Here is a 23128-nt window from a genome sequence, read left to right as displayed (position 1 = left end):
GGCGGGCAAGCTATGCCTTCCTCCACAAGCATGGTTGTCAGCATGTCTGTCATTACACACAGCAAATCCATTTACCGTATTTACTCAAATCTAACGCACACCTTTTTTCCAGAAAAATAGGTCCAAAAATCATATGGCCATTACAATTGAGTACAACTCAAAACTGTGGCGCTGTATCGCCATCGATGTTTCAAGATGGCAGTTTGATGACTGAACGCGTAGCCAGCACTTCGTAGTCTACGCATGTTTGCCTTTGTTGTCTGTGTAGTCTTTTTTTTTTGTGTTCCACTGTTCTTTCCGCCATAGAATTTCCCACTGCGAAGACACGGAGGGTTCACCACGATGCTGCGTTCAACAAGAAAGTAATCTTGTGCGCGGAAAGTGATAGAAATCGGGCCGCGTCACGTGCCTTCAGTGTTCCAGATACTTGCGTGCAGGACTGGCGCCAACAGAAAGAGAAAATTTTCACAAGCAAGGCACGGCAAGGGCTCAGCGGGCCAAAGAGGGGCAATATCCCCAAATAGAAGACCCGCTGGCGGAGTATGTGTAGCAGCAGCGAGCGGCTCAGAGACTTGTAACGACAGAGCTGCCCCGGACCGTCGTCGTGGTGACCGTCTTGCTGGCAATAACCGGCACATTTCCTTTCGTGCCACCTTTGGAATAAACATTGCTTGTTCCAAGTGAGAAAAAGTTGCATTTTTGTATTAAATAATAAAAGTCTAGTGCTTGTTACAATTGAGGATATAGCGTTTTTTTCTTCAGATCGTGAAAAACTGGTGCGCGTTACAATCAAGGGCGCGTTAGATTCGAGTAAATATGATACGCAGCCCACACATGGAACACACAGCCTCTCCTTTATAAGGGTACTGGCAGGCAGCACTTGCCAGAGGAGGCTGGCCGCATGCTGACGACCGGTGTGAGCTTCTCAGGTGCCGCGGGGGGCTGTGGGGCCCTGGGCGACGACGGCAGGGTGGACGGAAGGTCGCTGCTGTCTGCCTCGCCCAGCTCTCCTGCAACGTCGCCTTGCTGCTTGGCAAAGTTGATGAACACCTGCACGGAACCAACAACAGGCCCCAAATTAGAAGAATCATACTGCCACGAACCATGCATTGGGTTTGTTTATGTATGTTCTGTTTTTGCCGACCGGCTGCGCTGGGCTGTGTTATCTGTGTTATCCGTGGACCAAGTAAAGAGCGCATTCCATTTTTTATTTTTATCCAGCACGTGTTATCTCCTTTCATAGGGGGAGTGTGTCGCCCTAACACCAGCCTAGAATAATCTTCTTCGATCTACAGCGTTCTGGATGTAATTCGACGGTTCGAGAAACACTCGCGCTGAAAGATAAATTCCCGCAGAGCAGACACCGCGGCATTCGACTCGCCGACGCTCGCCTCTGCACGTCACTTTGTTGACTTGCTGTTTCGCCGCCTCTGTATACTTTGAGTTGTTAGGGGAGCACAACTTCGCTCAAATAAACTTGTTTTTGCTTCAAGATAACTGCGTCGTCTTTGGCTTCGCGACAATACATACCTGTGCAGAATAAACGACCACTTTCCACTAACCTAGCTCCACAGAGAGCACACAAAATGGCTTCCTCTAGCGCAGTTTATTGGCACAAGGGCCATTAGGGCCAAGAGAGCCAGCGCTATGGTCGGATAAAGGCGTGACAAAAGTTGCATTGGGCTAGAGGCTGGCTAAAAGTGCATAAAATTACACTGGTGTACAGGACCACTTGATATTAATGGTTATGAATGAGGAGGGTTATGAGGAGGGGCTATAAATTTACGGTGCATAGGGCCACGGCAAATACGAGTCCTGTGTGAGCGTTCTTTCTTGTGTCCCCGTCTTTTCAGAGACGCTTCTTACTATGTCAAGGTTCCATCACCAACTAGCCGAACTTTCTGTGCTGAATGGTAAATAGAAACGTCCAGAATGAGCGAGGTGATAGAATCTAAAATAAGGTAAAACAATGATTCACTTAAAAATGGTGAGACCCTTTGTTCAGTTGGCAGGCATGAGTCTAATTTCCAAACTAAAACAGAAAAAATTAAAGCTGTTCCACTTAATGTGAAAGCTGTCGGAAGTGCAGAGCAGTGATTCACGATAATAGGCTGTAGCGCCGTTATCTGCTCACTCCTACCACTCAACGCATTTCAAATTCCCTGCCTTCGTAGTGCTCGCGCCCCGCCCCCCATGCCTGAAACTGCACCAGCGGGAGTTGTCTTCTTCTTATGCTTCCTTTTCTTCCTGCACATTTTGGCATTGCACTGCCACTTTTTCTCGCTTACTATCATAAAAACCAACCCAACAAGCGTTCCTAACTAAATGAACGTGGGCTCTGCCGGCTAATTACGTATATTTTGCCTCAAATGTACCTGCAGTTTTCTTTGCGCTAAACAACGGGGAGATGTATGACGAGCGCCAGCGGTTCACGAGTTTCAAACGCTTATGACTATATAAACCGCTTGCCTTTCGAAGCCTCTGGGTTACGCCGCGACGACGGAATGCCGTGTGGGTCTACTTGGGCCCAGCGAGCGAGCTATGACAACAAGGCAAGCCCCTAAAGTGGCAGTGATACTGTGCGAAACAAACCGACACCCTTCCACCGACGGTCTCTGTCAAGTCACCGCACCCACCTGATCGAGGGTGGTCTGCGTGACGGAGTAGTCTTCGAGGGGCGAGCTCTCACGAGCTGCCTCAAGTCGCTCGAAGAGGGTGGCCAGGGGCACGCTGGGCGACAGCTGGTACTCCATCTGGTTGAGGTGCTGCTCCCGGAGTTGCGCGTCGGCTGCCCCGAACGAGCGCTCCATCACGGAGGCCACTTGCACCAGCTCGGCAGAGGCCCCCCTCACTTTCAGGGTCACCGTGTAGCCAGCACCATACCTGCAGAAGGGATTGCAGTGGTCGCCACCAGAGTTCTTCGATGTAGGCACTTGCGAAACTCCGTCTCAAAAAACGGCCCGCAATGGCCTGCACCTGGACCCCCCCTACTTTGGATCATGTGTACGGTGCCGCCTGATGCACGCACTATCCAAAAAAATGCAGTAATTAGGCAAACTGACAATTTAACGTTAAACTTTGTTTTAAATTCACAGAATCCTTTATTTTTGTACTTTCTTTTAAGTTATTCATTACTTTCTTAACTCCGGCTTTTATGTTGCGATTGCTTATACGCCTGCGCATCTGCCTGGGCCAATTGGCGCTTATGCGGGCACTCTGGCACAGCATAGGCCTGACCTGAAGCACTAAATTTGCACTTGTCGCTCGGCCCACAGCACACTGTATGCCAAAATTAATCCAGTTACTAATCAAGTGGCTCTAAAATAATGCCTTCAGGCGTGTGTAAAGCTGTCAGAGAAATTTTAACCCGTTTTCTTTTTTTTCTTTTTGCTGCCGGAAGACCACAGATTACACGCCACAGACGACAATGCGCAAGCAACGACACATCTTGCGGACCATACAGTCACATTTTTTTTCACTACCTTTGCTTCGAATGCATATAAAACACTTGCATGGTTGAACATGTTGGCCTCCTTCAGCAAAACGAATTTCTGTAAGCACCAAATACCATTTTTTGGCCAGGTCATCGAGCGGCAAAACACACTGTACAGTTTGTTTTGTCACCAACAGATGGCGCCACTGTACAAAAAAAAAAAAAAATCATTGGACCAATTGTAGGGCTGTATTTTGCTGCATGGGACCTATGGGGAGTTTCACAACTCCTATATCAAGTAACTCTGGTTGCCACTGGATACAGCGAACGCTCCGCTTTGAAGGGATACTGAAGTGAAAATATGAGTCCTTTTCTTTTTATTTTACTGAAGTGAAAATATGTCCTTTTCTTTTTATTTGTAGTGACCGGTAACATTTTCTAGTAAATGTAAGAACATAACGAAATTTAGGGCACTCAACACAACACAAACACTTCTCGGAACTCTGGAGACAACATGTTGCACCACACCCATCATGCATTTTAGCCATTTTCAAGTATTTGTCAGAAGTGATATCTTTACAACTCATTTTCTCATTTTTTATCATGCATAGTCACAACCTGGTCCTCCACACCAACTATTTCACCCATCCTTTAAGTCACTAACTAATTATCTGACCGATATATATTATTAACAATTTTTGGTACTGTTATCCCTCTATTGGCTTTGCACCATTAAACGATATCATTATCATCATGTAATAACCAGTCTTTGGTAACTCCCACGGCTCCAACCTGGTGGCTAAAGCATGCTGTTTTCTGCTACTTACTGCATGGTCCACGTTCTGTAGCTGACAGCTAAGCACGCATTAGCAAGTTACTCCCGGAAGCCCAGCTGAAGTATTCGTTAACAGTGTGAAATTTGTAAAAAAAAAATATCTAGAAAAGAACACAGAAAAGAGAACCAAGCAACACTCAGGCCACTGATGTGACGCACTTGTTTTTCAGATGCTGTATGCTCCCGAGGCAGCGAAACTGGCCGTTCACCATGATGGCCAGGCGACTGCACAGTGCCTCACACTCCTCCATGCTGCAGCAGGGGAGAGGGAGAGAGAGAGAGAGGGAAATTTCAGATGACATCCACAGTGCTTATACACTAATATTCCTAGCTACAACACCACTAACAACGATGCTCAACAGCGGTTACTATTTTGAAATCTCGGACAAAGTGACAGGAGCCCCCGAGCCCCCGACATGCTCTTTCTTCTTCCTGTACATCCCTGTAATACCGTATTTTCGCGCGTATAACCTGCGCCAAAAATGGGAAAAGTTCAGGGGTCAAGTAGAGGTGCGGATTATATGCGAGGTATTTCCTTTGGTGCAGCTTCACCGCAATTCGCGTTGGGCCGTGATGCCCCTACAGCAGTAATAGCGATCGACTAAGCTACTGTTATCCCATAGACAGTGCTTATTCTGCTCACACAGCACAACCATGTACCAACTTGAAAAAATGTATGCGGCAAGTCATCTATAATGCAGTCAGCTAGGTAAGTTCTTTTGCATAAACCAATGTGCACTGTTGCTTGAGAAGTAGATTTGGCCCATCCTCTTATGTATAAAATATTCAGGCAATACGTGGGGGTATTTTTATTTTTTTTCGTCGACGGATAGTGGGGGTGCGAATTATATGCAGGGGCGGGTTATACGCAAGAAAATACAGTATGCAGCCAGACGGATCTCTGCCCCCTCACCTGTGCGATGTCAAGATGACGGAGCGGCCGTCTCGGACAATGTCCAAGATGCAATCCCAGAGGAAACGACGGGCCTTGGGGTCCATTCCAGTAGTGGGCTCGTCCTGTACGGGAATGAGAGGGCATATACCAGGCTTAGCATCGATCAGGCATCCTGAAGGAGGCTGGCGGAGGGGCCCTTACCAGGAACACTAGAGGTGGGTCGCTCACGAGTGCGATGGCAGTGTTGAGCTTGCGCTTGTTGCCGCCCGAGTAGGTGCCCGCACAGCGGTGGGCGTAGCGCTGCAGGCCCAGTTTGCGAATGCCCCAGTCAGCCACCTGAGGAGAAACAGAGAGGTGCATGCCTGAGCTTTAAGAACTTCTACGCTGCTTAGAACCAGCGCGATTAAGCCTGAACTGGTTGTTACCCATACTGGGAGAAACGGGACTGTGTTCCACACGTTTCACTTCAGATAAAAGAAAATGCCCCAAATACAAAACGACAAAATACAGGCGCATTTGACTGGAACTTCTCTGCGGCAGTGTGATGCAGCCTGAGAAGCAATGTGGCGCATGGTGCATCTACATGCACAAAACGCGAGATAGATGGTGGTAAAGATTACCGAAATCCCTTTCGTTCGAAAAATTTTTCGCAATAGAACTGCTACTGCCGATTAAAAACTATGCAACATTTGACGGAACGAATCTGCACTATGCCCAGATGTTCTCACTCTGAGGAGATTAAAAGCCACACGAAATTAAATGCAAACAACCTCCGTACCGGCTCAGTACTGTGGATGAAGCATTCAGAGTGGTAAGCTGGAATAGAACATCTTTGAATCACCATCCCCACAGGCAGCAAGAACATCCGTTAGTGGACAAAGTAAGTATGTCAAGACTTCACAGCTGGAACAAATAATCAACTCTCATCAGAGGTGTCACTGACTGAAAAAAGTGGCCGTCCTGCTGTTCTGTTTCTTGTTTGACAGAGTTCGGGCCCCTCTGTCAAGAGAGGTCACTGCATTTCAAGTCAGAGCTAAAACCTTCCCAAAAAATGTTTTATTTTTTGCAAAGTATTGATGTTATGACGGTGACAGCAGCTGCAAAGCCAACACAACATGCAGCAAAGTATATTTAGCACCTGAAAGGAAGCCAATGCTTCATATTACGGCTTTTAGTAGTGCAGGGTTTGAGAGAGAGAGAGAATAACTTTAATGAAAACCAGCGATGTTAGCCGAGCCGTCGGGCTGGCTTGCTACGCTAGATGAGAGAAGAAAAACAAAACGAAAAAAAAAGAGAGAAAAAAATGTAAAAACGAAATGATGTCATTTGATGCGGCCAAAATTTTCAATCACAAAACTCTGTCCAGTTCTGTGCTCCGAAGAAACTCCAAAAGAGCTTTGATTGCGCGCGCAGCCTGACTGGGACCCGACCATGGACCCAAAACAGCACTCAGCTCAAGTCCTGCACCAAGCTGCCTGCACAAAGATAATATGAGTTTGCTTTTGCAATGAAGCGTAATAGCACGAAAGCCGTGTGCTGACCTTTTGGACGTACTTGTCGGGTATCCCACGGAGGCGTGCATAGAACTCCAGATGCTCCCATCCCGTGAGCAAGGGATCGAGGGCGTCAAACTGGGGACAGTAGCCGATGTTCTGCCGTGCCAAGTCGAGCTGGGTACGGATACTGCGCAGCAGTGGAAATAAACAAACCATGAGCCAGCACAGAATTAAATGGGCACACATATTGCAAATGTGCACTTTTAAGGGGGCACACTGGCCTTAGAAACTTGTTTTTTACTTTCCAACGAATCTTGATGAAACTTAATGGGGCTTGTTTAGTTTTCTTAGCGAATTTCGAATACCCAATTAGTTTTCATGTAAGATATTTAGTGTCCGAGATAATTAAAAATATTACTTGATTGTTCTTGAGAACAACAGAAAAAAAACTTATCAACAAGCAATTACCAGCAAGGTATGAATAAACACCAAAAGTTGTGAAGAATGAAGTATGGGAAGCAGTTTTCTTTTGTTTTGCAATCACATACAAATTTACATCGATTCTATCTTCTAGGTTAGAAGTACTCCTGCTAACCAATTAAAAATAACGCTAATTAAACAACTGCTGAAACACGAAATGCAAAATGTAATTTTCTTATTGGATGGTTTAAACATTCAGCTTTATGCTGCAAAAGAAATTATCTTTCTAGCTGCTTTACTTGCTGGGGTGTGCCTCTCAAGGATTTTCTATCCCTGCAATACCACTTATGGTGGAAAAAGAAAAAAAAATTTAGAGAAACATTATTTTTTTTTTCATCGAAACCGGGCCTATATGGCTTTTATTGTTCAATTACCAACTTTTCAAAGGGAAAAGTGCGCAAACTGAGGAGAAAGTGATACCTAAAAAATTGCCTTTTTGGGCAATTTTTTTTATCGCAAAGACCCATGTGCCCTTTTCAAGCAAAGCTTCACCAATCTCGTTGAGCGGTTTCGCCGTCATGGAGGACTTGACTTTCATTTGACTGCAGCTGCGCCACACCCTTGGCCACACATCACGTGACTCGCTGGGCTGGGCTCTGCCGTATACCGCTTTCGCTAGCAGCCCGCCGCCGCTGCCAGTGCACGCTTGGCGCATGTGCTCTCTGCACGTGACTTGCTGTGGGCATGTGAGCTTGGCCATGGCTAACAGCGAGGTCGGGCTGTCCGCTCTGAGCACTGTGCGGGAGCTAGGGGCTTTGAGCTGCCATCGGCAAGCAGCTTCCGCCGACCACCCTGCGGATAGGTACCAGCTGCTTTACTGGAGGAATGTCAAGCGCTAGCGTAGGAGACTGAGGATGAGCGAGCCATTCAGCTCGGAAAACGACAGAGGCGGAACCACTACCATAGAGGAGGGCTTTGGACGAAGAGTATTAATAATTACAGCTAAATCAAAGGTTAACCATGTGACCTAACCAGGCTAAGCCAAGCTTTCGCTTTGCATATCTTTTTTTTTTCCCAAAAGAACTGCATTAAGGGGCTACTAAGGGTCTACTAAGGGGCTACTAAGGGTCCTAAAACAACTTCTTCTAATTTTCAGGTAAACTCTGTGACACTAGTCAGACTTGCTGTTTCTTCCCCACTGATTTCAAATGTGCCCTCATTTTTTCAGCTGGTCAATTGTTACCAAGATAATTAGAGATAATTAGCCATTTTTTGAGGAACAGTAGACAAAACGGTGTTGGTCATAAAACTGTAATCTTTGTATTTTCCAATACTATGAACCCTGGTGAATGCAATAATTGACGCGGTGTTTTGATGCACTGCTTGGAACTAATTTTACCACTCATTAAACTTCAGTGTTTGAAATGGGCACTCAAAATGGTTACTTGCCACTGGTGCCACCACAGTTTTAATGAACTGTAAAATTAGTTCCAAGCGATGCATCGAAAAACTGCCTCGATTATTGCATTCACCAGGGTGCATAGTAGCCATGTGCGAATAGTCATTTTCTTTTTCGAATCGAATACGAAGTGAATAGTGATATTAATCGAATATTTTTCGAATAGTATCCAATATTTTCGAATCGAAGCGAATATTTTCTAATTGAATGTAATTCATAATAAATATATTAAATGGAGCAATTATGCCGGCATAAAAGACAATGGTAGTAGTATTAACACTTATTTTACTGTTTAAATGCAAGACAAAGGAAGTGACAATAAACTCGGGTTTAATGCAAGTTTATTGACAAAATGTTATGTCTGGCTCTGTGGTGGCATTGCTTGGCTTGCATGCACTACTTTTGTGGCGAGCTATTGCTGTGGATGAACACGAGCTGTTCCACATGCTCGGGAAGGAGAAGTTGCCTCCTGCACGTGACGACCTTTCCTGATGCCGAGAAAAGTCTCTCGCTTGAGACTTGCGTGGCTGGGATTGAGAGCTACATGAGAGCGATCTTCGACAGTACTGGGTAGCGGCTCTTCCCCGTGTTCTTCCACCAGAGATAAGGGTTCTCAGAGCGAGGTATCACGGGCATGCGGAGATAGTCCTCCACCTCTTCTTGTGGCTGCTGTCGGGTGCTCGCCTGCGATGAGGAGCTAGTAGAGGCCAGTGCACCAAAGACGTTCCAGACATCACTGATCACAGATGCAGGTGTGCAGCTGGCATCAGCTTCCGTGCCACTGTCCGGAGGAAGGACCTTCTCCACAGCTGAATTGAGGTGGTTCTTTAGCCACTGTTTCTTGGTTGCTTCTGTGTAGCACACTGCCTTGAACCTCGGATCCAACAGAGTACTTAAGGCATGTGCACTCTGCATCTTGATGTCCACAAATCGCGACTTCGTGCTCCGCTGAAGGTTTCCCGCAAACGCCGCTTCTTCGCCACCATTTTGACACTGACGAGATAGAAGAATCTGCATACAGTGCACCAGTGCTATCACTTGAGCTAGTGTGGGATGCTTCTCAAAAAACGATTTCCGTGTTGCCTCCTCGACACACTTCAAAATGGACATGACAGCAGCCATGAGACGCCATTCACTGCAAGTCAAGTTCTCGATCGTGTCTTGTTCGGAGAGATCAACTGAAATTGCTTGTCGCAGCTTCAGTAGACGACACATCATCTCATACTCGCTGTTCCACCGGGTGCAGACATCCTGAATCACCTCAAGCGGTTCAAGGCCCATGTTCCCTTGTGCTTCTCTTAGGCGGCTTCTTGCTTGCGAGCTCCTTTTGTAATGGCCCACAATAGCTCGGGCCTTAGAACAGAGCTCCTCGAACTTCGGTGTCTCCTTTTTTGCACTCTGAATGCACAGCTGCAGTGTGTGCGCAAAGCAACTGATGCTGAACCATGGCGTTCGCGACACTGCTCCAAGAAAATTCCTTGCGTTGTCTGTGACAACAAAAACGGGAATACCTTGAGGCAGGCCCCAATCCTCTGCAAGCTCGAGCAGCACGTCCTTCAGGTTAGCTGAAGTATGGCACTCAGGCACATGCTTGCACGCCAGGTTGTACGTGTGCGGTTGAAAGTCAGAATCAAGCAGGTGGCACGTCATGGAGACGTAACTGTCCCCTGTCCTTGATGTCCATCCGTCAGTAGTTAGGGAGTAGCACGGCGCCCCCTTCTCGAAATGATCGCGCAACTCGCTCAGCACTTTTTCCTTTCCTTTAGTGTAAAGCTCTGGAACAACACTTCGGGAAAACGTGGTTCTTGACGGCACTTTGTACTCGGGTACGGCGGCATGCATTAACGCCAAAAACCCTGGCTCTTCAACGAGCGAGTACGAGTGCAGCCCAGTTGCAATAAATTCAGCAACCTTTTTTGTGAGCACTTTAGCCCGCTGGCTGTCGTTACTTAACAGAGGCTTGAAGTAATGGGGTGGGCTGGCAGAACTCACGTTTGACCTTTTGTCTGCTGACCTCTTAGTACTGTCAGCACACTCAGAAGCGCGGATCTTCTCGTACTCCTTGAAGGGTCCCGGATGAAACCGCAAGTGATTCACGAGGGTTGTGGTGGTGCCCGTTGGTGTTTTCAAAGACTTCTTACACGTGCGACACTTCGCAGTCGTAACTGAACGTTCGAAAAAGTTCCATATTGCACTGCGAGAACTTCGTTGAAGAGTCCCGTCCATGTTTTCGGTGTGCACAGATCAAATTTGATGAAAGTTCGCCGCACAGCCCTGATACTGAGAAGGGAATGAATAAAGAATGGGCGAAATGAGCGAATGCGACGAGACCGACGCGACAAGGCGATGGACCATGGAGGAAAGAATGGACAAAGCCAAAAGCTTCCCAAGTTGCCAGACTAGCAGCGTCGTAGCGAACAAGGCTTTAAAAAATAACACAAAATAGTCATAAAAATCTGCCGCTTATCTTACATTACTTTATTACGTATCAACTTGCGTTTTCAAAGGCAGTTTGCGTGCCAATTCATGCCCCAGTCTGACGGTTGCTTTTACTGGGACGCTACGCTTTTGCGGGTGTCGTGTAGCCAGTTCTTGCTTAGCCGTTCGGATTTGTTCTTGTTGCTTCGACAAACCAGTCGTCCACAATGTTTCTATACTTACCTTTTTTTTTAAATATATATGCGTTGGATAGCTGCTATAGCTGCACGAGATGAATTTTTACACCCCCCTCCGATCGCCAATGGCATCACGGGTGTGTTTGTTTACATTCGCTCGTCCTTGCTTGAATTCGTCACCCGCAGTAGGAGTGGACTAGCGCGCGGCGGTCGGTAAAACATTTTGTAAGCGTTGTAGCACGACTAAAGACACGGTCTCTCGTTCATTAAATCAAAATCGTGCGAACGTGCAAGGGAGGTTGATTCACTGATGCACGACCGGCTTTATAAAGCCGGTCGTGCACTGATGTATATTTAGGCGCTAACGAACGGGTGAACAGAACGAATGACAGATGTCACGCCATTTCTTGACTTGTGTGTGGCCGTTTGCGGGTGGATTTGCGTTTTTTCTCTGATTGTGGCGGTTCACCTCAGCAGAACTGCTGAACTTCTAAAATATTCGAAAATACTTGAACTTTTCGAATGGCCAAATTCGGTTTCGAAGCCGAAGTCGAATATCGGGTATTCGTTTCGAAATTCGAAAATTTCGAATATTCGCACATGGCTAAGTTCATAGTATTGGAAAATATAAAGATTACAGTTTTGTGACTAACACTGCTTTGTCCACTGTTCCTCAAAAAATGAATAACTATCTCTAATTATCTCGGGAACTGACTGACTTACTCCAAAAATAGTGACATATTTGAAATCAGTAGAAAAAAAGCAGCACGATTGACAAGTGGTACAGAATTTACTTGAAAATTAAAAGAAGTTGTTTTAAGACAAGTGTCCCCGCCACGGTGGCTCAGTGGCTAAGGCGTTATGGTGGTGAGCACGAGGTCGTGGGTTGGATTCCCGGCCGCGACGGCTGCTTTTCTGATGGAGGCGAAAAGCAAAAAACGCCCGTGTGTGCGCGAGATTTCGGCGCACGTTAAAGATCCCCGGGTGGTCAACATTAATCCGGAGCCCTCCACTACAGCGCGCCTCATCGCCTGCGTTGCGTCGGCGCGTTAAACCCTACAATCAATCAAGACAAGTGTCTCCCCTTAAAGGACACCCCGTCCCTCGAGCGCCTATTGTTGCGGAGCCCTTGGGAGTGCGCCAGCCACTGACCTGTAGCCCGAGATGTAGGCGTTGCCCTCGGTCACCTGCGTGTTCCCCGTGAGCATCTTGAAAGTGGTGGTCTTGCCCGCACCGTTCACCCCCAGCAGCCCGAAGCACTCGCCTGGCCTCACACCCACACAGAGGTGGTTCACGGCAGGGTGCTGGCCAGCCCTGTACACCTGCACAAGGATGACGCACCAGCACGCTCACACCAACAAAGCAAAGCCCACAACAACACATCAGGGCCCGTTTGCCCATACGCATAAGTTCTTGATTAAGTCCCCGCTTACGAATAAGATGCCAATAAGTCGAAGTCGGCCACGGCAAATAAGCCGGTTGCCAGAAAACTCGACGGAAACGCTACCTTAACCAAGCGTTTGGATCAGTTTCGGGCAAATGACTTATTACCTAGACAGCGCTAAAGTCGTAGTTGAGAACTTATTCCCACACTTATCGCGTCCGGGCAAACGGGCCAAGGTCTGTACCTGGATATGAGAGAGAGAGAAAGAGAAGGATCTTAATTAAAAAGGCAGAGAGTTTTGGCAGCATTTACAATTGCCTACATGCTTCTCTGCTGAGAATTGGGGTGTAGGAAAAAAAGACCCTAGAAAGAAGGGCAGGCAGGGAAAAAAATTCAAGTAAAAAAAAAAAAAAAAACTGGCATTGCTTGACGTGTTTGACGGACTGTTTTTTATAGCGTCTCGACGTGCTTGATGGACTGTTTTTTATAGCGTTTTCGATAAAGCCGCACCGGAACTGCCCCCAAAACCGGTGCGGTACAGTGCTCTACGACAGTGAGCACCGGCACGAAGTGTTGATTGAGGACAAACTGAGGAGTTTGTCCTCGTGGCACCTCTTGGGCTATGAGAGCAACTCATGAAAGCGTTAACAAGTCCCAATAAATCAGCTCAATGTGACACAGCGCTGCTATAAACTTACGCTACAAACTCACATGCGCGACGATGTACTCCTACTAAAAGTGCACCCATAAGCTGCTTCTCGTCTCATGAGAGCCACAACAACGCAAGTGCCTACAGTCACGGCCTGTCTACCAGCTACAGCAAAATAAGTAGGCCCTTCATGGTCTGGGCACTCCAGTGACTGTGCATGACACCTCATGCGAACAATACAAACACAAAGCTCCAATATCTGCTCCTACTGGCTGGATATGCAGCCTTCTTTGAAGTATGTGAAATTCCTACATAGCACATTATGTTTGTGTGCTCATATGCAATTTCTGGTCGTTATTAGCACCTGTTCTGAGCCTGCCGCACCGCTGTCTGATGAATTTTCAAGCGACCCATCATTGCCAGCAACAACATACAGCCATTTCCACCTTCACACGAGTGCGTCGATGCGCCGTCGCTGCAGCAGATGGCGGAGGAAGCCAATCCCTCGGCATCGTTCACAATGCATCTTGGGATTGCACCCTGGCGCTCCGTCGACTCTCTCGGTGTGCGACAGGGCAACCAAAAACTGCTCCACGACGGTGCGCACCGGTGTGGTTTATCGAGGATTAAAAGGTGCACTGGCGCGCCCCAAGGCACATCGGTGCATTTATCGAGTCACAGAATTCCCAACTCCACACGCGTGCAAGTTTGGAGCGTTAGAGTATAATCCACTTGCGGGGCACTGAGCTGTTCTTTCAATGACACGTGTACAGAACACTCAATAAACTGACTGAGCTTTGGGGAAAACACACCAGCTACAGCGAGGAGAAACGTACCATACTGTGGGGACCAAAACACATTGTAGCACTACCTGCCCCAGTGCACTGTGCCATCACGCTACAGACTTAACATGCGCAAACCCTTGTTAGTGTCCAAATGATCCGTGGCTCGCTATCTATATTGAAACAGGGTGTCATCAGTCTTGCTGTATTTCCCATTTGCAGAAAAGCCGTAAGCTGTGGTAGGAGATGCATCCTTGGAGTCAGTGCAGGCACAGATGGTGATAAAGCACACGTTACACCTACCTTAATGTGTTTAGACAGTGTTTGCATTATCTGAGTTTATGTCCAGTCTTGTAGCATTGTTTCCTTGTGTTCTCATGATGCCCCCTCCCTATCTTAGGCCAAGCACTGAGTGAAAAATTGAGAAAGTAAGCGTCATACCTGTACCCCCGTGGGCATTGCTACACTGTGTCGTGACGGCGATAATTTTGGGGCTTGCAAGCAAAAAGAGAAAAATATTGGAGTGTGAGCTGTGTACTGCTAACTTGATTAAGAAAAGAAGCAAAGGGCTCCACGACTGCATGCACCAGACCGAAAGAGTGTCAGGTGAAAAAAGGGCACCTTGGTGAGGTTCTCCACTTTGAGTATGAAGTCGTCTGCTTGGCCAGCCAGCACCCGATCTCTCTCCTGGACTACGTCGTCATCGGACAGCTCCTTCAGGTCAAAGGGCACGGACTGCTGCCTGGAGAAGAGAATCACGGCATTTACATTTTATTTACAAGGCCACATTGCAGCACCTGTTCTTACACGCCCCTGCCCCTCCCACTTTTTTTGTGGCACTCCATGGTGAATACATAGGTGTCCGTTGTACAGCAAATGTATTTCTTGTCTTGCATGTGGTCGTTATTCTGTCTATTCTTGTCGTGAATATTCAATATACCAAAGAAATTATGCTGTTTTAAGATATTGTTACTGTACATTAATATATTTTTAACAATATAATGAGGTTTGACTGTATACGTTCCAGCTTCTGGAACACTCTCTGCGACCAAGTTGTAACAGCCCTAGTACTGGTGCTAAAAAAGGACAAGCCATAAAAATGTGCCCACGGCAAGCTTGATTATGTCTCCTTGAGATGATGATTAAAAAAAAAAAAGTAAAAAAAGTAAATTGGAACTTAGGTCAGAGTGCCTCACACAAACAAAAACCAAGGGCATAATTCTTGAAGCGATAAAAATGAAAATCGCGAAATTGCATTGCATCCATGGTAGTGCTAGAGCACACCAGAATAAACATCCCAGTTTAGTTTAGTCTGCTAGATCCCAATGATAAAAACTGCTAAGAAAGATGATATGCAAGTTGAAACAAATCTCAAAGTATGCTTAGCGCCAGCGGCCGAACCCGCTGCCTCCCCCCCCCAGGAGGCCGGCGGTGGTAGGTAACCCTTTTCACAGGCCAAATAAAGATGTTGTTTCTCTCTCAAAGTATGCTTGTACAAATCTCCAAGTAGAAAACACCTTTAAAGTCAGGCAACAACTGTTAATTAAGGATTTGAAAATGCATTCAGTCCCGTTGCCATCCCCCAATGTGCCCCGTGCGTACCTCTTTCGCACGAAGAAACGGTACTGAAGCAGGAGCGTGAAGATGAAGTACACAAGGCCTTGGATGGCAAGGCTGACAAGGTTCAGGCCCAGGAAGTCCCACTCCAGAGGGTGCTTGAAGGTCTTCAGGCCTGCAAACGGAACAGAGCAGAAACAGTGCTAGCACCGAGCACATTCAAAGAGAGGCCCTAGGCTGATGCCGATCTAGTAACCCTAGAGAAAGATTGACCAGAGCGAAATGCTCGCACTCTTGAAAAATGTCTATGTTCTGGCAAAACAATTTTTTTTTTTTTTTTTTTTTTGCGCACGGCAGGGTTTAGAGGTTACTGCAGTGCAAGTTACAATTTAAAAACATCTTAACAACCTTGAGAAGCATCCAGTGCCTCCTGCTCAGGCAGAAATTGAAAGCTGGTTGGTTGAAACAATTAAGCATTGAAAAAGAACCCCAGAGCAGAGTGCCAAGGGATACAACAAGCCGGTTAATGCTTGCAATCAGATTTATGGTTCAACCAGCCACTGGAGCATCTAGTAAGTGCCTTACTTCAGAGTCTGAGAGGAACCACAATGTTTTGAATAGCTTCTATCATTTTACTGTGTGGGGGAACACAGAATTATTTATGACAGCATCTAGGTTTTCTTGCATATATTTTCTTAACCGTATTGCCCTATTCTAAACTTCTCTTTATTAAGCACTGTAATTAGAAGAACAGGTGAGTAAAACATGTTTTACCTAATTGAAATTCTCCCTTTTATACCCACATTTTTTGGGGGAAAAATTCGTTTATGAAGTTTCACACATATTGAACTGTAACCAGGTGTAAAATGAAAATATTTGGGCCGTACCCACACCTAGAACAACTTATGATGAACAATCTCCGTCTTACAAGCTACCTTCCTCGCTAAATTTATTAAACCAAGAAGTTTTTGACCCGTCGTATAATCCAAACTATCTCATAGGTTTCGCCCAGCTCGATCATTTCATCTCGAGAATAGTACATGCCTCGAACTTTATTCCCTTCTCTTTTAGATTGTCGCTTTTAATGATCATGTCACTTCATGACTACGCCTATGAACTTTTCTGTACTGTTTTAGCGTTATGTTGCAAAATTTTGTATTAGTCGATGCTACGTAACACTTGTCAATTTATTTGCATTCATTGTTCCTGATTGATCATCATGTTTGATTGATTGATTGATATTCAATACAATTCACAATCTCTTCTTCAATTCGCGTTCAATCTTTAGCCAAGGCTTTGACACTCAGATACTGCGTGAACTGTTTTTGCACACTGCTCGCTGAATAACAGGACACTTTCGAGAGAGAGAGAGAAAAAAAAAAAGAAAAAAAAAGAAAAAGGAAAGAGGGAAAAAAGCAACGCACCAAAACGAGCCAAGGCCTCAGCTGTGAGGTGATTGGAGAACATGTCCATGAGGCCCCTTCCCAAGCAGTATTGTGGAAGCACTAGGAAGACCTTGCGCAGGATGCGGGCTATGGACTGGAGCTCCTGAAAGCACAACGCGGCACCATCAGCATCACTTGAAAATCACCGATTAAGGCGCTACCTAACACGAAATTTAGCGCAGCTACTTAGGTGCGGTTTTTCAATATATTGAGGCAAGGAATTTGAGACACTTACAGACCACTTTTGTGTTACGTTTACCAGGGCCGTAGCCAGAGGGGGGGTTTGGGGGTTCGAACCCCTCCCGAAATCTTTTCCAGGCAGCGCATAAGCAATACTTACTGTGCTTTCTGCAAAACTATCGTCTTCCCAAAACCCATAACCCCCTCCGAAAAAAAATTCTGGCTACGGCCCTGACGTTTACTCCCACCATTCCTTGCCGGTGGAGCTGCCTGTCCTCTCCCTTCAATCTTGCATGTGTCGTTAAGGGGGCACACTGGTCTTAGAGCTATTTTATCTATTTACTAACCAATTTCAGTGAAACTGCACCGCATTATGGAGTTTTTTTGTACTGATTTAAAATGTGCAGTTATATTTTTTGCTAGTTGATTTTTTTTTTTTTGAGATGATTAATGATTAATTGCCATTATTGTGGGTCACAATTACAAAGTAGCCACTCCATACAGACTGGCGATCACCCCGTGTCTAGGCAGATGAATGACTGAAAAATGCAATGTTGGAAGAACCTTTTCAATTTAGCTACTTTTGGTTGTTTTACAACGCACTGAACTTCACTCCTCCTGCACTCTGCCAGAAATGGCTCTCAGGTGGTGTAAATTGAACACAATAATAATTTTTCAAAGCCTCCACTTGAAAAATTTGTTTCCAACATTGCATTCTCCACACATTTAGGTATCAGAAGCAAAAAAAAGCACAGTCGTACCTGCTCTGGGTGCCGAGATGGGTGCATTGCAAGAAAAGTGCCGTTTTACCATCGAAATTTGTGCCAACTGAGCTGTAGAGTGCACTTCAAAATGCTATGTATTTACAATAAAATATGGTGCCCTATGTTGAGGAAATCTGCAGGGTGATAGAAAAACTGCCGTGGATGCCAAAAATGCCATTTATCAGAAAACGATTTTTTGACCGTATTTTGGCCCCAAAGACTGATCTGCACCCTTACCATATTTTTGCGCGCATCACCTGCCCCTGCATACAATTCACACCCCCACTTTCAGCCCGCCAGAAAAGAAAAAAATATATATATCCTCGCGTATTGCCAGCACATTTGATACAGAAAAGGCTGCACCAAAGGCACTGCTCAAGCAGTACATCACATACTATGTAGACAGAAAAAGCGTATACTTAGCAAGTAGAATACACTGACTGCAAGGCGAAAGTCCCAATTCTCTAATAAAATTCAGTTGTTAGGGTGCGCTCGTCCTTGTTTTTTCTTCCTTGTCCTTGTATGTTTTGCGCAATCGCTGCCATGGAAGGCTTAGTTAGTGTTACCGCGTAGGAGCTTCACGGCACAACGCGCATTGCCGTGAAGCTGCACTGAAGGAACAACCCCGCGTATTATCCGCACCCTACTTTGCCACTGAAATTTTCGCATTTCTGGTGTGGGTTATACGCGCGAAAATATGGTAAATCGTGAACTTGGTTATGCCAATACTGCTCCACGGCAGAACAAGTACAGTAAAACCTTGTTACAAGAGATACTGTTACAAGAGACACTTGGTTGTAAGAGACAATTGAATGAAAGCGGTTTGGTTGGTTTTCCTATGTTCGCCATGTTAGCAACATTGCGTGGAAGAGACCTTGGTTACAAGAGACACGTTTTTGGGGTCCCTCGAGTGTCTCTTGTAACGAGGTCGTACTGTACTTGAGAGCTGCACTGCGTAGAAAGAGACGGGACAAAGCGGGCACCTTGTCGTCGAAGAGCTCGAGCACGTAAGTAGACACGGTGCTGACAATGCCCACAAAGAGGTTGCAGCAGGCAAGGGTGACGAATGCTGAGCTAGGCACACTGAAGATGAACGACGACGGGTACATCAGCGGGATGCTGGACCACCTGCAAGGAGAAGGGAGGCACAGAGGAAGAAGAAATTAGAAGCCCCTTCGTCTAATGACAAAGATGGTTATACAGTCCAACCCACTTATAACAATACCGGTTATAACAATATACTATTGGATATAACAATGAACAGTTGTGGCACCGTCAACTTTGCTATACCTTATATTGTAAAATGGTAGAATAACCAGCTTATAACTATGGTCAATTTCCTCATTATTGGTTATAACAATTGAGCCTGACGGTATGAGTGTATGTAGTGTATAGCATTTGGAAATCTGTGAGAGATGTTGGGTGCATGGTGTGTGACCAAGCACGACTTTTTAAGGGGGGACGTGGCTTTCAAAATCAACTTTTTTATTTCTGAGTGAATTTTGATGAAAATTGGCACAGCAACTGGAAATGCTTCTGTGATAACACCATAAAACTTTCAAGATAATATTTTGATAACTTTTTAATTTATTATATTTCTTTCTGTTCCACTTGTACCGAGCTTGAGCGACTTATGAAACATGATAGAAAACTTGTTCGAAGTGCTTTGCATTCCCAAATGAATGGGCGAGGTCGTGACAGTTTTAGAATTTTTTTTTTACAAAACAATATTTTTTAGTCTTCATTTTTTTAGAGGTTAATGTGCAACAGGCATGTCGACTGTGAACGACTATTTGAATAAAAAAGTCACAAAAAACAAATCTGGAAAACCAAGAGTGTCACGACCTGAACTGTTCATCAAGGAATGTAATGCAAGAAACGGAATCAAAATAGACCCAGCGGTCACAAAGAAATCCCTGGTACAAGCGACACAGGTGGCAAAAAAAAACGTTTTGAGAAAACGGCTTCCGAAGTTGCAACATAGGTTTCACTTATCAAAAGTCGTCACGGTTGTAGCCTTTCATGTCCCTTTGAACATGGGGCTTCTGGAATGCCTTGCCTTGAAATTGGAGTGCCTTTTACAGCCTTTCTCTTTCCAGAAAACATCATTTTCAGCTCATCCATTTTCAGCTATTCTGCAGGCTTGTGAACTCAACATCTACGATTCATCTTCCATAAACAAGGAAAGAAAAAAAGCTTGTAGAATCGGTTGTAAAAAACAGTGTAAATACAGTCATGAAGCAAACAAAGTTTCATAAATTCTGGGACCAAACAATAATTAGAATGAATCTTTTGCAGCATGCTGTGGCGTTCTTTTGAGCTTATTTTAGTCATACGGTGCCCACATTGAACTAGGGTCTGATTAGTAAGTGAAAACATGGTTCCCTGCTTATAAGAGACATCTCGTATAAGAGACAGAAACTGCTCCCCGGTACGTGTCTCTTATAAAGGGGTTCAACTGTAAAGCTACAGCGGGGTAAAGGGGATCCTCTGGGCTACTGTTGATTACAAATGTTAAAAAAAAAAAGCAGAAAACAGAGCCACTTTAGTAACATGGAATCTGCCAACCATTAAAAAAGAAAGAAACAGCCAAGGATTTCATGCAGAGACTTCCTTTAATGTGAAAAACGGTGGTCTTTCCTGGGGGCCCTGTGAAGTCGGTTGGCACATGCATGGCTAAGCCCGGGTGGTCGGCTGTGCAATTACATTTGTTTTGTAAAGACTGGGTGAAAACCCCTAAACGCCTACAAAAGTAACTTTTTCTGCCCAACCCTGTTATAACAATTACTGGTTATAACAATTACTTTTTTGTAGCACATAAATATTGTTACAAGTGGGTCAGGCTGTAATGCCAAGCTTTCTTCCGCTGCAAACCGAGTCAAAGCAAAGTTCAATCTCGTGAGGGATTCCTTCGTTGTCGTCTGAGTTTGGAATATGATGATGATGATGATGATGATGATACCACTCGGGGGATTAGCCAGGGACAGCGTGTTGATTGTGCACATGCGCTTGAGGTGCCTTTGTGGAAACCCATTGTGCAAGCTGGATTTTGGACTTCGACTTTGGACTTGGAAAACACTGGCTTTCGACCAGGGCTTCATGTTTCAAGCTTCATGCTTCAATCATCTTTCACTTCATCCCCGATCCTCACCATCATCATCAGAGAAAGTTGGCTTTCCTGCAGGGTTGCCATGAGGCAAAGAAAGCTTCGCTTTAAAAATAGGGCACTGCAAAATACGCACACAAGCTACAGCAGCAGTTTCCTAGCAAACACTAAGGTGTATTATTAACAGTACTCAACCCTGAGACTCCCTAATAACACCACTTTTCCTAAAGGAGTCTTGGAGAATGCACACAAAGTACGTGGTCAGAAATAAACAAGGTGATCTAGACGTAATTTATGGAGTCTGTGAGCTAACTTATCAGTGGCCTCACAGTAAGCTCCAAGTGATAGACCAGGCTTTTAAATTTACGAGGCAACAATTAATGCAAAATGCTGCACATCTAAACACAGTACAAGCCTGGGAATAGCTGCTGGAGTCTTTTAATGTATTCCACGTCATTAAAAAGCGTTTGCCTGAGCCCATGCACAATGCTTTTCTTCCAGAATCTCCAAACATCTTTTAAGCTACTCATTTACAGTCCCGCTCTGTATACTAGCCTAGAAGCAAGGAACTCAGTAAGTGCTCACCCATACAGCATCAACAGCAGGACCAGCCCACCAATGTTGTCGTGGGAGACGTACGCGTCTTCCTTGAATGCCATGAAGATGAAGACGCACAGGAGAGCGGGAACCACATAGTTGCACTGTTGAAAGAGAGCAAGGTGAACATGCATTGTGACTGGGACACCTGGCGAAGTGTATCACTGAGAAGTTTTGCACCGAGAGTCTTGTAGTGAAAAGCCTTGAACGACTTGTATAGCTATTACAAGGGCCCTTATCCGGTTTTTGAGCTAGATATGCCTGTCTTGCTTGTTTCTAACTGCATTCGAGCTAAACTCAACCTGTCAAAAATTTCAGTGGTGCATGCTAATACAGTCGAGTCCACTTGTAACGATACCGCTTATAACAATAAATCAAATATAACGATTAACAACTATGTCCCTGTCCCCTTTTATATGGTAAAATGTTTCTATGGTAAAATAAACCGTTTATTACAATGCTCCAGTGCCATGATATCAGATATAACGATTGAATCTGGTTACAGTTTGCAGTAAAACTTTGATCTGCCGCCAGAGTCGCCGCGAGCTGTGATGCGCCTCACATCTCTTCCACTCCTCAGAAAATGGGTCGATTGCACTGCTTACAAGGAAGCAAGGGGAGGGGAGAGGAGTTTTCCTTCTGAACCCCCCTCCCGGCGTCGCAGCTTTGGCATTGTCCTTGCGCCCGCTCGCTCGTGCATTCATCTGCGTTCACCAGTTGTGTCACGTGCGCATCGCTTTGAATGTGACTGGGTGCCTCTGCAACTGCCTCCGTTTTTCCGCGGAAGGGACGTCAGGGCCGATGTTTCGAAAACATCCGAGTGCCTCACTGAAGCGGCGATCTTTGTGCAGATATGTGCTGTGGATAGCGCTGACAGTGATACTCGGACGACGCGGTAGAGCAGCCTATTCAGGTAGTGACTTCACAGGAGGCCCAATGCATGACACAGTCCCTGGGAGACTTAATTTCCGCCCAGGGCCCTTCGCTCAGCTAGGTGAAGCTCTTATAGATGCTCTTGAAAAAGATGTGCGCCAGCTTCGCATGTAGCAAGCAAAGTTGACCGACTATGGCTTCTTTTCTGCAAATAAGTAGTAGCATGACCTTGCTTGCATGCGAAAAAAATGCTTTGAGCTCTGTTTTGTCTTTTTTTCCGCAACCCTCTCATAACAATTACCGGTTGTGACAATGGAATTTCCTTGGCACCTGAACATTGTTATAAGTGGACTAGACTAGTATGAAAAAAAGGACAGTTATGGGCCATTCCCCCATTCCTTCGACCTTGAATAAAGATGGCTGTTTCAAACAAAAACACTTCTTGGATGTGTTTAGGATGCCTATAATGTCCGACTGTTTAAAAAAACCAAGTTCTCTAATATACAGCCATGACCTATTCATAAATCATTCCCAGTGTTGGACCTCTGGGTCCGCCAGCTGCGGCGCGATTCTCAGGAAGGGGAGCGACACGTCGCGATCCGATGAGGTTTTTTAATGGAACTAGAAGAAGAAGTGGA

General features: G+C 45.6%; 1 protein-coding gene across 3 annotated transcripts in view; it reads right to left on the bottom strand.

Moving 5' to 3' along the window:
• The window catches only part of LOC144163171 (phospholipid-transporting ATPase ABCA1-like), a 149673-nt gene that overhangs the window by 7380 nt on the left and 119165 nt on the right, over positions 1–23128 (bottom strand). For all 3 annotated transcript variants that reach the window (XM_077693995.1, XM_077693993.1, XM_077693994.1), the window contains 12 exons: positions 21606–21721; positions 18898–19042; positions 16950–17073; positions 15571–15700; positions 14590–14710; positions 12306–12475; positions 6705–6846; positions 5365–5499; positions 5182–5285; positions 4428–4520; positions 2637–2883; positions 885–1050 (listed from right to left, as the gene is read on the bottom strand). In XM_077693995.1, coding sequence (XP_077550121.1) covers positions 885–1050; positions 2637–2883; positions 4428–4520; positions 5182–5285; positions 5365–5499; positions 6705–6846; positions 12306–12475; positions 14590–14710; positions 15571–15700; positions 16950–17073; positions 18898–19042; positions 21606–21721 — 1693 coding nt within the window. The remainder of the gene's footprint in view (positions 1–884; positions 1051–2636; positions 2884–4427; positions 4521–5181; positions 5286–5364; positions 5500–6704; positions 6847–12305; positions 12476–14589; positions 14711–15570; positions 15701–16949; positions 17074–18897; positions 19043–21605; positions 21722–23128) is intronic.

This window comes from Haemaphysalis longicornis, unplaced genomic scaffold, assembly GCF_048455015.1.
Source record: "Haemaphysalis longicornis isolate Haplotype H1 unplaced genomic scaffold, Haemaphysalis longicornis Haplotype H1 scaffold_12, whole genome shotgun sequence".
Lineage (NCBI taxonomy): Eukaryota > Metazoa > Arthropoda > Arachnida > Ixodida > Ixodidae > Haemaphysalis > Haemaphysalis longicornis.
The sequence above is the reverse complement of the archived record's forward strand: the minus strand, read 5'-3'. Positions and strand labels throughout refer to the sequence as shown.